This window comes from Rana temporaria, chromosome 3, assembly GCF_905171775.1.
Source record: "Rana temporaria chromosome 3, aRanTem1.1, whole genome shotgun sequence".
Taxonomy (NCBI): Eukaryota; Metazoa; Chordata; class Amphibia; order Anura; family Ranidae; genus Rana; species Rana temporaria.
The window spans coordinates 365237649-365255625 of NC_053491.1; the positions used below are offsets into that span (position 1 = coordinate 365237649).

Below are 17977 nucleotides of genomic sequence, written 5' to 3' on the forward strand. Positions count from 1 at the left end.
GATTCAGCTGTAATGGGGAACTCTATGGCTTCAGATGTAAGGGGAAACTATGCAGATTCAGATGTAAGGGAAAACCATAAGCATTCAAATGTAAAGGGAAACTCTGTGGATTCAGGTGTAAAAGGAACTCTGTGGATTCAGATGTAAAGGGGAACTCTGTGGATTCAGATGTAAAGGGGAACTCTGTGGATTCAGATGTGAAGGGGAACTCTGTGGATTCAGATGTAAAGGGGAACTCTGTGGATTCAGATGTAAAGGGGGAACTCTATGGATTCTGATTTAAGGGCGCACTCTTGTGATTAAATGAATATGATAAGAAATATAATTTAATCACAAAATATATGTATAGGGTACACTACGAAAAGAAAATTGCTGTGCACCACTAAAGTGTTGGGGTTTGGCTTAAAGAAAGGGTGGAAACCCTACTCAAGATGGTAGGAATGGGGCCGCTGCAGAACATGTGAGAAGGTCCCACTGTGAGATAGTAATAAATGGCCCCACAATGTGAGTAAAGGGCCCCAGGATTAATGGGAAGGGCCCTCAGCTCAGAGGAAAGAGGGGGGTCAGGGGGGTGGGCTTCATTTTTTTTTGCACCGGGGCCCTGTAGGTTCTAGTTAGGCCGCTGATTTAACTTTTATGTGGAGATCGGTGATGTCACTCTTGCATAAAATAACTTATATGTGGAGAGCAGTGATGTCACTCCTGTATAATATAACTTATATGGGGATAGAAATGATGTCACTCATGCATCATATAACTTAAATCTGGAGAGCAGTGATGTCACTTCTGTATCATATAACATATTTGGAGAGCAATGATGTCACTCAGGGGTCAAGTCCTGGGGAAAAATGTGTGGGAACTCCCACCCAAGATACACTCCCCCCCACCAAAAATTATATGCTGATATGCATAATTACTAAACCGCATGTTTTTTTTTTCTTTTTCTTTTTCGATCCACTGTACAATACCTGTTGCCGAGAATGTGTTTCCAGCACAACGGCATCGCGCTGATTCTCGACGACATGGTGCCGACATCTCGCACTCGCTGGAATAGAAAAAGCACATTCCAGCGAGCGCGTCATAGAAGCGACAGGGGATCCAATTCTAGCCGCGGCATTTGGTATGAATCATGAGGGGGAAACTCCATGCCAAATTTTAAATAAAAAAACGGCATGGGTTCCCCCCCAGGGGCATACCAGGCCCTTAGGTCTGGTATGGATTGCAAGGAGAACCCCATTAGCCGAAAAAACGGCGTGGGGGTCCCCCCACAATCCATACCAGACCCGTATCCAAGCACGCCCCCCGGCCGGTCAGGAAAGGAGTGGGGACGAGCGAGCGCCCGCCCCGCCTCCTGAGCCGTACCAGGCTGCATGCCCTCAACGTGGGGGGGTTGGGTGCTCTGGGGCGATAACTCGCGGCAGACCTCCGCAATGTCTCCTGGGAACAATGACAAAAGCTCCCAGGAGACATTGCGGCATCGAGGAAGTGATGGAATACCCGCACATTACCCGATGAATCCATATACAGGAAGCGGCCAGTAACATAAAGGATTACTAAGGTTCGATTGCCCCTGACAGTGACTCGAGCTGGGCATCGCCGCTTAGTGAAGGATTGGCTCGGGCGTCTCGGCTGCTCTAGTCCTGCAAAGGGAACTGCGCTCCTGCTGTGAAAAAAGTGCAAGAACTCCGTTCCCACGTGTTCCCGCAGGACTTGAGCCCTGATGTCACTCCTGCATGATATAACATATTTGGAGAGTAGTTATGTCACTCCTGTATCATATAAAATATTTGGAGAGCAATGATGTCACTCCTGCATGATATAACATATTTGGAGAGCAATGATGTCACTCCTGCATGATATACCATATTTGGAGAGCAGAGATGTCACATGACTGAATGTGAGCTTTTTCTGTACCAAAACTTTTGCTTCACATATCTTGTTCTCATTTCAGGAACGCAGCGGTTCCACAATTGCTCCCATTCTTACCAACATTCCCACCACTATAGAGCCTCCGACCTTCAACCGCATTAACAAATTCACTTCCGGATTTCAGAACATTGTCGATGCCTACGGAGTTGGGAACTACAGAGAGATGAACCCAAGTGAGACCAAAACTGTAAAATGTTGGGGGGGGGGGGAGTCTCTGAAAACCTTTTAGGATTCTGCCCTTATTGTGATATGTGAGATTCCGCAATAATATAATCTGTGGACTCTACTAGGATCATTCTGGTACTGCCATTAAAACTGAACACATAACTCCAATGAAACATCACCAGCTTTCTTTTCCGAAAAATACAGTAACAAAAATCACCATTCCTCTAAAAATCATACACATGTGGAATCAATAAAAAGAATAGAAGCTATATGTAGCCATTCTTGCTACTAAGTATGTCAATAGTGGGGACAGGTTAAGAACCAACACACCCCATGCTGACTCCTTGGGTGGCACAAACGCTAATTTATCTGCAACCGAGTGAATGAAATTTGCTTGATTCCCCCATCAACACAGACAGGGGCCTAGATTCAGGTAGATTTGCACCCTCTTACGGAGGCGCAGCGTTCCGTTTTTACGCTACGCCTCCGTAAATTACGTGCGCTACGCTTCATTCACGGGGGGGCTCCGTAAAACTGTCCGGCGTAAGCGCGCATAATTTAAATGATCCCATAGGGGGCGTGGATCATTTAAATTAGGCGCGTTCCCGCACCGAACGTAGTGCGCATGCTCCGTCGGGAAACGTTCCCGACGTGCATTGCGGCAAATTACGTCGCAAGGACGTCATTTGCTTCAACGTGAACGTAAATGGCGTCCAGTGCCATTCACGATTCACTTACGCAAACAACGTAATTTTCAAAAATCGTGACGCGGGAACAACGGGTATACTTGGCATTGGCTGCTCCTGCTAATAGCATGAGGAGCCTTACGCAGAAACCGACGAACGCAAACGACGTAAAATGCGAACACCGGGCGGGCGTACGGTTGTGAATCGGCGTGAGTATGCAATTTGCATACTCTACGCTGACCACTACGGGAACGCCACCTAGCGGCCAGCGTAAGAATGCAGCCTACGATACAACGGCATAAGAGCCTTATGCCAGTCATATCTTCGGCTACAGTCGGCGTATTGTGCTTTCTGAATACAGAAAAGTCGATACGCCGGCGCAAATTAGCAATTACGCTGCGTATCTATGGATACGCAGGCGTAATTGCTACCTGAATCTACCCCAGGGTTGCCAAGGGAATCCCTCCTGCTGAGCCATTGTGTTCTCTTGGCGGGGGGGGGGGGCAGGGAAAGCCAACCCCGCCGGTAAAAGACAGTGATTATTGCTAGTGGCTATAACAGCCGCTTGCAATAATCGCATGTAAAATCTGGCAGGCTGGTTGTACCCAAGTTGATTGATCGATCAACTTGGGCACATTCAGCCTGCCCATGCATGGTTCGAATCTTGGCTGGTACTTGCTGAACCAACCGAGATTGGAATCGTCTATGGCTGGCTTTAGGCTTATCTACGTACTTCCCTCTTATTCATTTACAAAACAGCCAATCCCACTGCAAGATTGAATTCTTCTATTAGTTGTTGTGCAATAGCTCAGATATAACAACACATTTTTGATGAAATCCAATCTAATGACTGTTAAATAATGTGAGCATTAAACTGGCAATGGCACTTAAGGCAGAAGTTTTTTTTTTTTACCCCGGGATTGCACCTGCATGAGTGCCCCTAAAGTAAGTGGCTTGCTTTAGAGCCACTTAGGGAAGAGGAGGAGCAGAGATTGCCGGTGGAGGACCCCAGAAGAGGAGGTAAGTGGTCGCTCTGTGCAAAGCCATCGCACAGAAAAGGTAAGTACCGTATTTATTGGGGTATAGCGCGCTCCCGCGTATAGCGCGCACCCCTAAAGTTGGGCAGAAATTCCTGTAGAAAAAATAATTTTGTACTTACAGTTTTGGTGTCTTGCGCGGCGTCCATCGGCGGCCTCGTCGGGTCCGGCGTCCGTCTGCGGCTTCGGGTGTCCTCTTCGTCGGGTCCGGCGTCCTTCTGCGGCGTCCTCCTCGCTCGTTTCCCGCTTTCCCGCGCCGATTTTGAATACTGCGCCGGCATATACCGAGCGCAGTACACTCGGGAAGGCTCGGCTACTGTCGCGCTCACGTCCTGTACGTCCAGGATGTGAGCGCGGAAGGAGCCGAGACTGCCCGACTATACACGAGTGTACTGCGCTCGGTATATGTCGGCGCAGTATTCAAACTCGGCGCGGGAAAGCGGGTATCGGCGTATATCGCGCACCCACGATTTTGCCCTGATTTTCAGGGCAAAGAAGTATACGCCGATAAATACAGTATAACATCTTTTTTATTTTAGGGGAAAAAAGGAAGGTCTACAACCACTTTAACCACTTGCTGACCGGCTCACGCTGATATACCTCGGCAGAATGGCTCTCCTGTGCAAACTGATGTACCTGTACGCGCGCCCGCCACAAGGCATTTCCCCGGTTCTGCCTAGTGACATCACAGGGATCTACTGCTCCCAGTGATCTCTGTCATGTTTCAGTAATCCCATCCCCCTACAGTCAGAACATGCTGAGGGAACACACTAAACCCCTTTATCGACCCCCAGTGTTAACCCCTTCCCTGCCAGTGTAATTTTTTTAATTGATCGGTGCATTTTTATAGCACTGATCAATGTAATAATGTCACTGGTCCCCAAGAAGTGTAAATTGGCATCAGATTTGTCCGCCGCAATATCGCAGTCCTGCTAAAAATGGCAGATCGCCGCCATTACCAGTAAATAAAATTAAAAAACATACGCTGATTGCGATTTTTTTTTTTTTTTTACCAAAAATATGTAGAAGAATATATATTGGCCTAAACTGATGAATAAATTCGTTTTTATATATATATATATATATATATATATATATATATATATATATATATATATATATATATATATATATATATATATATATATATATTTAGATATGTATTGTAGCAGAAAGTAAAACATTTTTTTTTTCAAAATTGTCGCTTTTTTTTTGGTTTATAGTGCAAAGAATAAAAAAACGCAGAGGTCATCAAATACCACCAAAAAAATCTCTATTTGTGGGGAAAAAAGGACATCAATTTTGTTGGGGTACAATGTCGCACGGCCGTGCAAATGTCAGTTAAAGTGACGCAGTGTCATATCTCAAAAAATGCTCTGGTCATTAAGGGGGTAAAACCTTCCGGGGCTGAAGTGGTTAATGAAAGGATGCTCTTTAAGCCTGAATGTCTCTTTTGAAATGAATATGTGTTCTCTTAAAGTGAGGTGGATAGATCATAAATAGTTTCCTTCTACGTTTGTTTCTGTAGCCTCCTATTGCCCTCTACTAAATAATGATTGTTTGTTGCAGCCCCCTACACCATCATCACCTTCCCCTTCCTCTTCGCGGTCATGTTCGGTGATTGCGGTCACGGCCTGGTTATGCTCGGATTTGCAGCCTGGATGATTTGGAAAGAGAAACAGCTTCTGGCCTCTAAAGTTGACAATGAGGTGAGATTCAATAATAAATTCTTCTCAATTTATCTAACAGGCCAACAAAAATGTTATCCTGCAAACACAAGGCTCTCAGCATCTTATCAAAGAAAAAAAAGCATTCTATGCATTAGGGTGAAAAAACTTCTGTGCTGCAGATTCCCCCCCCCCCCCTTATTTTTAGCTGAACCCAATCCGATCCAGAGATGTGCAAGAGAGCAGCAGGTCCCGCCGCTGTCTCCCTCCTCCCTGGGCATAATGTCAATCAAATGCTGTGCAGAGCGAGCGGGGGACTGTGCCAAGTTGCCCTCTCGCTCAAGAGGAGGAGCCTGGAGCGCCAGTGGGGGACCCCAGCACAAGAGGTTCAGGGCTGCTCTGTGCAAAACCATTACACAGAGCAGGTAAGTATAACATGTTTGTTATTTTAATAAAATAGAAAAATTTAAGGTTTAAAGTGGATGTAAACCCACTCTCATTCTTTATAAATTTCTGCCATAGTGCTGATCTATAAGGATATAGATGCCTCCTGCATGTATCCTTACCTGTCTAATGTCTCCCCCTCTGTCTGTTATAAGAACTGAAAAACTGCAGATTCTGTGGGTGGAGTCGTGATCTCAGTAGACTCCCCGCCCACCTCTACACTCCCCTTGTCAACATGCATTTTCTCCTATGTATTTCTTACACTGAATTATGCTATGATCACTAACATCCAGTCAAAATCCAGAAAAGAATACACTTGACTAGAGAAAAGGAATGGGGGTGGGAATTAAAAAAATAATGCCTGTCTCCAGGCTAGTGCATGAGATATAGGTATGGTGCAACAAACAAGGCCTATTGTGCACTTCCGGCGCCAGAGAAAAGTGTATCTACTATTTCTGAGTTTTGAAGAAAACGGTGTATATTGGTCAGAAAAATATATATAGTGAAAAGGAAATATCAGTGGATATCAGTGATATTAATCCTTAGTAGCTGCTATTTAAAATAAATGGATAAAACCCATTTAAAACTATCAAACAAATTATCAAATATAAGAAACCGTGGTTCAAATGATAAAACAGCGCTTCCTAATGTTTTAAAAGGCAGCCCTGTATAGAGCTTAGTAAGAAAAATAGGTGATGATGTGTTAGATGATCGAAAAGAGGTGTTAGTGCACCCTACACCAATTAAAGATTCACCAAAAAATGTGTGGGTTACTCCCCCCTCTGGGGTGCAGGCTTACCACAAGCAGGAAAACAAGATGCATGTTGCTGTTTTCCTTCTATGACACACCATCCACAACTTTTCAGAGTATATGTAAGGGTTAATCTCGGCGAGGGTACATGAAAACAAAAAAAAAAAACACAATATAGTGTAGTATGTCTTTAACTAGTAACCCCCACAAGTTAGGAAAAGAGCTCCCACTAATGATTCCCGTACAGGATAACACTGGTAAATGAACTTCTAAGAAAATGAATGGGTTCACCGCTGTCACCGCCGTCCTTTGTGCACCAGGGGCCGCACGAGTGCTTGTAGCGCTGGTAAGGCAGTAAGATCCAGCTAGTTAGCTTTGGAACGCAGTGTCACTTCCTTGTTGCGCCGTTGTAGCCACGCCCTGACGCGTTTCGTCACTTCCGACTTCAAAAGAGGGTGTCGAAGTCGGAAGTGACGAAACGCGTCGGGTCGTGGCTACAACGGTGCAACAAGGAAGTGACAGGGGGAGTAACCCACACATTTTTTGGTGAATCTTTAATTGGTGTAGGGTGCACTAACACCTCTTTTAGATCATCTAACACATCATCACCTATTTTTCTTACTAAGCTCTATACAGGGCTGCCTTTTAAAACATTAGGAAGCGCTGTTTTATCATTTGAACCACGGTTTCTTATATTTGATACTTTGTTTTATAGTGCATGAGATATGTAAATAACCTGTCACTCACAGCAAGGGGGCGGAACGTACTAAGGTTTTTCTCTGTAAGTCCGTTTGATCTCACTGAACAATAAAAGAGGATTGCTCAGAGCTGGATTAACTCTTTGTGGCAAGACTGGGCACAGATGATAGGAAATCTTTTACTCTACATTGTGACAACAAAAAAAAATTGGGGTTTACATCCACTTTAATATTGCGTAAAGCATAATAAATAGCTAGCAACGCTATGGGGGAGGGAGGTCACGGGAGCACACAGGGGGCCATATGATCTTAAACCAGTTTTTAATGGGTCTCACCTAGCTGACATTGTGCAGGAGCCACTTCCACCACTGCAGCATTGACCACATGTAGCCCCCCATCTTGTGCATTCCCTGATATCCCCCCTCCCTCTCTCTCCCTTTTCCCTCCCCCCACCTTGTGCAGCTTCTCCATACCCCTCCTTGTGCATCCCCTACCTTGTCCCCCCCACCTTGAGCAGCTCCCCCTCCCCCCTCACCTTTTGCCGCTTCCCCATTCTCCCCCTCATCTTGTGCACCCTTCGACACTCCCCCTTACCTTGTCGTTCTCTCCCCCCTCACCTTTTGCAGCTTTACACTTAGCCCCCACTTTGTGCAGGTTCCCTCCCCCATATCTTGTGCACCCCCTTCATCCTCCCTTTATCTTGTGCACCCCTCCCCCCCACACCTTTACCTTGTGTAGCCCCACCAATCTTTTTAGCTTTTTTATCCCCACCCGACACCCCACCTTGTCCTCATGCAGCTTACCCATGCCCCCGCTTTGCCCCCCGTCCTCATCTTGTGCAGCTTCTAAAGTCTTCCAGAGCCTTGACCTCGTCGCTGTGGTGTCGGCCCTCCTTGAGACTGCACACAGTACAGAGTGGTCCCCAGCTTGTGGCCCTTTCAAGTTCAAATCTTCCAGGGGCTCGGTCTCAGGGGCTCAGTCCTATGCGGGCAGTGCTTGACCAGTGGTCCTGGGAGCGGGGCGGCAGGGTGCACCATAGAAGTCATGCTCTGCTTGTGCATGGTGGCCATCTTCATGCCCCTCTTACACATCTGGCACTGGAGGGCAGCCACCTTGCTCTGCTGATAGGACCCGGTGTAGCTGCACCGATTCTTGGTGACGCTGCAGCACCCCTGCTCCTCCTGGAGAAGGGAGCAGTGACGATGCGGGCAGGTCAGACACTAGTGGCGGGGAGGGAGGAACAGGACCCTGGAATAGTGCTGGTGAGGAGGTTGGCACAGGGTGGGTATATCCAGGAGAAGATCTGAACTTTGTTCTAGGATTTATGATGGTGGTGCCCCTCTCAAGGTGGCACCCGGGGCACATATCCTCCCTGCCCCCCCCTAGATTCTGCCATGCAGGTACCCGCTCCCACTTCGACCCCCCTCCTCCTTTCCCTGCCGCTGGGCCATTCACAAAGCGCAGCGTGCTTTGCGCATGCGCAGTGAGGAACCGCCATCCAAAAATAATAGCTAATGGGACAAGGGGAAGTAGGAGTCAATAAGGGCTGAGTAGCATTAACCAAGGGTTAATAAGGGTTAAATAGAAACATATTTTATTTGAAAAAAAATTGCAAAGTTTCTTTAGGTAAAGCCATATGCAGATTGAAGGTCACGCCTTTGATCTGCATATACTGTAAAATGAAATACTTAATGCAACAATACATTGTAATATTTATTCAATCACACGTTTAGACTATCTGTTATTTTACACAGGAATGGCTGGATTTTTTACAGCCCCTCCTGCTGTGTAATGCAAAAGTCTAGAAGGATCTAGAAAAAAATCAACGGTACTTGGACCCTTATGCCCCGTACACACGATCGGAATTTCCGTCGGAAAAACCTTGAATTCCCCTCAAGCTTGGCTTGCATACACACGGTCACACAAAAGTTATCTGACTCTGACACTACGACGAGCCGAGAAAATAAGGTTCAATGCATCGAATTGTTTCCGAGCACGCGTCGGAATTTTGCGTGTCGGAATTGCTATAGACGATCGGATTTTCCAATAGGATTTTTTTCCGGCGGAAAATTTGAAAACCAGCTCTCAATCTTTTGCTGGCGGAAATTCTGACAGCAAAAGTCCGATGGAGCATACACACGGTCGGAATATCCGTTCAAAAGCTCACATCGGACTTTTGCTGGTGGAATTTCCGATCATTAGATAATATTAGCTTTTGTGTACCTGTTTTATGGTCATGAGTTGTTCCACAGACTGCAAATCTTTTTCCAGCAGCTTTTCAGATCAACTTTCTAATATTAAAGGGGAGTTCCAGCCATTTGTATGTTTATTAAAAGTCAGCAGCAACAAAAAGTGTAGCTGCTGGCTTTTAATAAACAGGCACTTACCTGCTCCAGCGCTCCAGCGACGCGCCGGCCGGGGCTCCGCTCCTCTCCCCCCCTCCCCGGCCGGCGTCTTCATCTTCAGTGTGGGCACCCGGCCGTGACAGCTTTCGGCTTCACGGCCGGGCACCCACTGCGCATGTGCGCGCGGCACTGCGCATGCGCGAGCGGCGCGGCCCGGCGCCGCGCCGTGTAATTGGCCAGGAGATCGCCTAGGACCTGTGACGTGTCCTAGGCGATCGCCTACAGCAGCCACTTCCTGAAGGCGATTAAGCTTAGTCGCCTACAGGAAGGAGGAAGTGGGACAGGAAGTCCCACTCGTGCTGAAGCCCCCACTCCCCCCCCAAAAAAATTACATGCAAATGTGGCATGTAAGGGGGAGAGGAGTGGGTTAAGAGGAAGTTCCAAATTTGGGTGGAACTCCTCTTTAAGGGAAGGAGATGCCCAAGAGGAATCATTAGTGGATGGTACCATTGTGTGTAATGGCAAGCTGGAGAATATTATTAGATGGTGACACCATCTTTTGTACGTGATGCATCACTCCATCACCTACACTCATTGAACAGTTTCACATCTAATGCTCTTTCTCCTTTCACCTCCAGATCTGGAACACATTTTTCGGAGGGCGATACCTGATCTTCCTGATGAGTATTTTTTCCATTTACACTGGCTTCATCTATAATGACTGCTTCTCCAAATCCTTTAACATGTTTGGCTCTTCCTGGTCTGTTCGACCCATGTTCACCAAAGGCAACTGGTCGTAAGTAACTACTACATCTATGGGCCATACCATAAATAGAGACGCAGGGGTCGTTTCATGTATGCGGTCAGGCTGGCCATAGGAGGGGTCAATCCACCCAGAACTGGTATTTCAGTATTTGGTAAAAGGTGGAGATTCAGGGAATCCAGTAGTGACATATTTGTGCTTGAGTCTAAGATCTACATCCAATTTATTTTAATTTGAGAAGGATATGTAGCACTCACCCCCGAAGGAGCCGCTGGTTATAGATGGGATGGCGTGTTACCTCTGTGGGTAGATGATGAGAGCCAGGGCAGGACTTAGGGTGGTGGGGGCCCCTGGGCTTGAGTGTTGAAGGGGCCCCCTGGAGCCGAGAATTGGGGGGGGTCGAAGATGTTGAGCGAGGGGGGGGAATATAGTTGTTGAGCGGGGGGTATATATATATATATATATATATATATATATATATATATAAAAAAGGGGGCCCATCCGGGGCCCTGGGTACCTTTTGGGCCCTTTAATAAAAAGAAGAAACCTCTTGGGCCCTTTAATAAAAAAAAAAAAAAACATTTATAAAAAAATACATAAAAAAGGCAGGTTGCCATCTGGGGCCCTGAGGACCTCTGGGCCTTTTAATAAAATATATATATATATATATATAAACAAAAATAAAAAGATAAACATTTATAAAAAAAAAAAAGGGGGGGGGGGTTGCCACATGGGGCCCTGGGGACCTCTGAGCCCTTTAATAAAAAAAAATATTTATAAAAAAAAAGGGGGGTTGCCATCCGGGGGCCCTATAATAATAATAATAATAATAATAATAATAATAAATATGTATATATATATATATATATATATATATATATATATATATATATATATACAGTATATAAAAAAACTTTTTTTTTAATAAAAAATAAATAAAAAAAGGAGGGTTGCCGTCCGGGGCCCTGGGGACCTCCGGACCCCTAAAAAAAAAGGGGGTTGCCATCAGGGGCCCCCTATTGGGCGGGGCCCATGGGCTTGAGCCCAGTCAAGCCCAATGGTAAGTCCGGCCCTGATGAGAGCCTTAGCAAATGGAATTTCCACACAGCATCTGTCTTTTCTTGTGCTTTTATTTTACCCAACACGGTAAACAGTAAACTGGAGATAGATAGTAAAGATGTATGAGGAGGAGAAATAGCAGATTCAGGCCTAACGGCACAGAAGTCCTGCTTCTGTCGGTACTTCACTTTTGTCGCCACTCCAGCCGGAGTGGGTATAGCGTACCTGGACAGGCCTCTCACACCGACCTGGCAGCCAGAGTATCACTCGGAACTTTGAGGGAAAAAATCTCTGCCACGGACCTTCCCTAGAGATTAGATCATGGAGACAATCCTCCTTAGTAGAATTTGCGCTTGAATTTTCCTCAGGTAGTTTTCAGTTAGGTCACCGACTGACACGTTGCTGACATCCAACCTCTCAGTGTCCGGTTACCTCGATCCCCGATGGATTGTCGAGGCCCTATTGGATTGCCTGCCTCTCTTGGCTCTCCTTTAGGGTGACTCCCCACCGAACAGCACACTCGCTTGGGATCCTCTCAGAATTGGGGACCCAGTCGAATACCGGGGCCCCTCCACAGCTTTAAATGTTCCGGGCCAATATGGTCCCGGAACCAGGAACACCGCGAGGCACACGCACCCCGTCCTGGTAGGCCATCTTGCCGGCGAGCCGTGACGTGAAGGTGGGCGCCACACCAGGAACAGACCCCCGCCTAATGGCGTCTGTTCCAGAAGTACCCTCCCCAGCATGCCCTGCGAGGGAAAACCCCTCCTGATTGGCTGCTGGCAAGAGGTACCCCAGTATGGACTCCACTGGTGCCACCTGTCGCTCTGGGGTGGTATAGCACCCGGCAACAACAGAATGAGCCCACAGTACAGCCCAGCTGAAACAGAGACCCAATTTAGACAAATCAACTGGATGAGAGCTAACTAACTCTCTCATCCCCCCTAAATGTAAAAATAGCACCGGTACTGAAAGTACACAGGCGCTACAGATATAACAGGGGACACTGGAAGGTGAGCAGCCCACCAAACCCTACCAATACTGAAATATCACATTAGAGTAGCCTGAACTATTTAAACATTAACATTAAACATTAAACATTAACATTAAACATTTATGAGTAGACATCCTTAATATTCATCTGAATAGTCTTACTTGTGAAAGATTTACTACTGTATGTATCCTGTTAGTCTAGGTTTACACTGATGCTGTGCGAGTTGAATCCGCTCTCATTGATGCGTTTCAGAAGTGATTCTAATTAGTTTTTGATGTGATTTGGATAAAGTCAGTCAGTCAGTCAGTCAGTCAGTCTCTCTCTCTCTCTCTCTCTCTCTCTCTCTCTCTCTCTCTCTCTCTCTCTGGACATGGACCAGGCATGGGAGATAAGGAACAAGGCAAAGACTTGCAGAAAATATACTGGAATTGTGTTATTTTAGGACAGGATAAGCGATATTTATTAAAGTTTATGTAGCTTCCCCTGCACCTCATACCAATGTATTCCCTGCATCTCACACCAATGTATTCCCTGCATCCCCTGCCTCCTTTCCCACTACACTTCCTGCACCCCTGCCCCCCACCCTTCCCACTATATTCTCTGAATACCCTTCCCACTATACTCCAGTCCCTGCATCCCCTGTATCTCATACCAATGTATTCCCTGCATCCTCTTCCCCCTTTCCCCGTACACTTTTTGCACCCCCTGCACCCCCACCCTTCCCACTATACTCTCTGAATACCCTACCCACTATACTCCCTGCATCCACTGCCCCCCTTCCAACTAAACATCCTGCATTCTCTGCTCCCTTTCCCACTACACTGCCTACACCCCTTCCAACTACACTGCTTACATCCCCTGCATCCCTTCCTATGACACTTCCTACTTCCCCTGCACATATTTCCACTATAGTTCTCATAAAATATTAGACAAAATATCCAGAGGAGGCCAAAAGAGAACATCAAATAAAGATATGGCTATCAGAATTCATAAATTTTGCGGCTTGGAGCTGGTCCCCCTATCTCAGCCAACCTAAGCACCGACAAATTAGTGTATTATTGTAAATTGGGCCATAAAAGCTGATTGGTTATTCAAAGTTGAAGGGAGCTAATTGTGCATATTGCAGCAGCTGCACCTACTTTTTGAGTAACAGAGGATTTGGGGATAGAATCCAAAATTCTCTGTCCGGCAGTTCCATTCTCCTTCATCCTCCTCTGATTGCACTAGCTCTGTAGAGAATTATATATGTGAAATGACATTGGCTTTCTCCTCAGAATTGATCTGCTCCATCATACAACTGACCTAGAGCTAGACCCAGCAGTGCCTGGGGTCTTCTCTGGGAACCCCTATCCCTTCGGCATCGACCCGGTAAGTGCATTTCCTGTCTTTCCAGAAGCTCTGTAGATAAATTGAAGACCTTTCTGATCTGGAGTACTTTTCTCTTAATTCAGATTTGGAATATTGCCAAGAACAAGCTGACCTTTCTAAATTCCTACAAGATGAAGATGTCTGTAGTTATAGGGATCACTCAGATGTTGTTCGGTGTCATGCTCAGCCTCGTAAATCACATGTAGGTTTGGTTCGGCAAACGCCAAATTTTGCTAAAGTCAGCAAAAACTGTTAGCGTTTGTTACATCTTCATATTTTATTCCCTTTTCAGAAACTTCAAGAGTCGCATGAACATCATCCTACAGTTTGTCCCGGAGATCATTTTCATCCTTTGCCTCTTTGGGTACCTGGTCTTCATGGTCATCTTCAAATGGTGTACATACAATGCGTATAACTCAAATATTGCTCCCAGCATTCTAATCCACTTCATTAATATGTTCCTCTTCAACTACAATGACCCGACCAATCCTCCACTCTATGAGCATCAGGTGACTGGCCCTGCGACTTCTGATTTGTCTTGCATAGTTATACAGTTCACTTAAAAAGTATTATGAGAATGGAAAAGCATTAAAGCAGATTTTATCTAAGGTTCATTTGATAGCCACCCATCTACTGATGTTTATGTTGGCAGGAAATTGGCATCTTAAACTTCATAGTCTTTTTGCCTTTAGTGAATCAACCCCTATAAGCATATGTGAGGACCCTTGTGATGAATGGTGTGACTGTTACTCTGCTCTGCCAGCACAGAGCACTCAAAGGAGAGAGCAGGAAGCAGTATTTTCACTAAGGCCCTGTACACACGAGGGGATCTCCGCTGGAAACGGTCCGCCGGACCGTTTCCAGCGGAGATTCCTCCTCCGGATTTGGATCCGATGGCTTGTACTCACCATCGGATCAAAATCCGCGCGGAATTCATCCGCGGTGACGTGTCGCGCCGTCGCCGCGATGATGACGCGGCGACGTGCGCGACGCTGGAAGGTAAGTACTTCCACACATGCGTCGAATCATTACGACGCATGCGAGGGAGGGGAGCAGACGGATTGATCTGGTGAGTCTGTACAGACCACCGGATCAATCCGCTGGACCCGATTCAAGCAGATAAATTTCTTAGCATGCTAAGAAATTTATATCCGCTTGAAATCGATCCGGCCGAGAAATCTCCGCGGATAAATATCCGCTAGGCCGTACAGACGACCGGATTTATCCGCTGGAACTGATCCGCGGATCAATTCCAGCGGATAGATCCGGTGGTGTGTACGAGGCCTAAGAGATGTAAGTGTTTTAAGGAATTTCCAAGCCAAAAAACACTTAGGCCCAGATTCTCAAAGACTTACGATGGCGTATCTCCAGATATGCCGTCGTAAGTCCGAATGAGCGCCGTCGTATCTATGCGCCTGATTCAGCCAAGATACGAGCAGCGTAAGTCTCCTACGCCGTCGTATCTTGGGTGCATATTTATGCTGGCCGCTAGGTGGCGCTTCCGTTGATTTCCGCGTCGAATATGTAAATGAGCAAGATACGCCGATTCACGGACGTACGTACGCCCGTCGCAATTAGTTACGCTGTTTACGTAAGACATACGCCGGCGTAAAGATAAAGCTGCTCTCTAGGTAGCGCAGCCAATGCAAGGTATGGACGTCGGAACAAGCGTATCTTTTTACGTCGTTTACGTAAGTCGTACGTGAATGGGGCTGTGCGTAGGTTACGTTTACAACATAGGCATTGAGCCGGCGTATCTTAGGGCGTAAATTCGACGTGATACTGAGCATGCGCCGTTTGTTGGGCCATGCATCTACATGGGGTCACGCTTAATTTAAATACAACACGCCCACGACCTGCCTACTTTGAAATATGCGCGCTTACGCCGGCCCATTTACGCAACTCCGCCGTAACTTAGGACGCAAGTGCTTTGTGAATACTGCACTTGCCTTTCTAAGTTGGGGCGGCGTAGCGTAAATAAGATACGCTACGCCCGCACAAAGTTACGCCGCCCTATGTGAATCTGGGCCATAAATCATAACACAAAGCTCCACAGGAGTAGACAAAAAAAAAAAAATCTGATACTTCAACTGGGTTTTGAAGGTTTATAGAAAAGAGTTCAATCCGTATGGCCGCACTCCAACAACGATTTCTTTACTGATTAAAAACCATACAGCAAAAGATGCAATCAACAGCTGACATGTTTCACACCGAGTAAGCTCACTTGAGTAAGCACCAGTAGTTACGGTGTGAAACACGTCAGCTGTTGATTGCATCTTTTGCTGTATGGTTTTTAACCAATAAAGAAATCATTGTTGGCAGGGCAGGACTTAGGGTGGTGGGGGCCCCTGGGCTTGAGTGTTGAAGGGGCCCCCTGGAGCCGAGAATTGGGGGGGGTCGAAGTTGTTGAGCGGGGGGGGGGGGCGAATTGAAGTTGTTGAGCGGGGGGGGGCGCATTAAAGTTGTTGAGCGGGGGGGGGGGGATTTTGCAGTTGTTGAGGGGGGGAGTGCCTCTCACCTGTGCCAACAGCCGGGGCCACAGACTGTCATTAGCCCGGCTCTCGGCTTTCTTCCCTTCAGCAGCCACGGTCCTCCACACACCACTCCGGTTCCTCCTGCTTCCGTGCTGCCTCCTCTTGCAGTGCGGGAAAATTAACCCTTTTGCGGGACTGCGGGAAGAAGCTGTCTGTGCGGGAAAGTCCCACAGAATCCGTGCGTGTTGGGAGGTATGCGCAGGGCCGCCATCAGGAATTTTGGGGCCCCTTGCACAGCTTAAGGCATGGGCCCCCTGAAGCAGAGAACCTAGGGGGGTGGGGGTGCTGCCGCCTGAAATTGAGAAGCGTGGGGGCTGCCGCAAATTGAGAAGCGGGGGGGCCTTTACAAAAAAAAGAAGAAATAAAGAAGAAAACAAATATATATAAATATATGTAGCCATCCGGGGCCCTGGGGACCTCTGGGCCTTTTAATAAAAATAAAAAATAAACCTCTGGGCCCTTTAATAATAAAAAAAAAAACATTTATAAAAAATACATAAAAAAAGGGAGGTTGCCAAACCCGGGGGCCCTGGGGACCTCTGGGCCCCTGGGAACCTCTGGGCCTTTTAATAAAAAATAAAAAAATAAACAAAAATAAAAAAATAAACATTTATAAAAAAAAATAAAAAAGGGGGGGTTGCCACATGGGGCCCTGGGGACCTCTGAGCCCTTTAATAAAAACATATATATATATATATATATATATATATATATATATATATATAAAAAAATGTAATTTTTTTTATAAAAAAATAAAAAAGGTGGGTTGCCATCCGGGGGCCCTGGAGACCCCTGGGCCCTTTAATAATAATAATAATATATATATATATATACATATATATATATTATATATATAAAAATAAAAAATATATAAAAAAAACATTTTTTTACAAAAAATAAATAAAAAAAAGGGGGGTTGCCATCCGGGGCCCTGGAGACCCCTGGGCCCTTTAATAATAATAATAAAAAAAAAAAAAATATATATATATATATATATATATATATATATATATATATATATAAAAATAAAAAATATCTAAAAAAAAACATTTTTTTACAAAAAATAAATAAAAAAAAGGGGGGTTGCCGTCCGGGGCCCTGGGGACCTCCGGTCCCCAGGGCCCCTGGGCTTGAGCCCAGTCAAGGCCAATGGTAAGTCCGGCCCTGATTGTTGGAGTGCGGCCATCCGGATTGAATTCTTTACTATATGTTATTTTGCATACTGAGCCAGCACCATCATTTTGAGGAGGAGAAGATTTTTTGTGACCCAGACACCTGGAGCGGGTTCTTTTCCCTTTGGCTTTTAAAGGTTAAGTTCACTTTCATGCACCAAAGGATTTATTTTACACACACAAGTGAATGAGTCACAACAGTGAATCCTCCTCTATCTTCCCTCTTTGGATGGTTCCCTCCATCTGAGGTTTCCATTATACATAGACAGGAGCTTCTGCTGTGCAGCCTCTTTAGGTAAACCCATAATACTTTAGTAAAAAAAAAATCCTAAACCGTTAATAGTAGAGTAAGCATGCAGCTAGTA

At 46.0% G+C, this 17977-nt stretch overlaps 1 protein-coding gene across 1 annotated transcript in view; it reads left to right on the forward strand.

The window, feature by feature from the left end:
- ATP6V0A4 (ATPase H+ transporting V0 subunit a4) overlaps positions 1 to 17977 on the forward strand; it is a 60309-nt gene that overhangs the window by 26866 nt on the left and 15466 nt on the right. Inside the window, exons 11-16 of the mRNA XM_040345403.1 lie at positions 1952 to 2102; positions 5387 to 5526; positions 10361 to 10518; positions 13813 to 13906; positions 13990 to 14108; positions 14199 to 14415. Of these exons, the coding sequence (XP_040201337.1) occupies positions 1952 to 2102; positions 5387 to 5526; positions 10361 to 10518; positions 13813 to 13906; positions 13990 to 14108; positions 14199 to 14415 (879 nt within the window). The remainder of the gene's footprint in view (positions 1 to 1951; positions 2103 to 5386; positions 5527 to 10360; positions 10519 to 13812; positions 13907 to 13989; positions 14109 to 14198; positions 14416 to 17977) is intronic.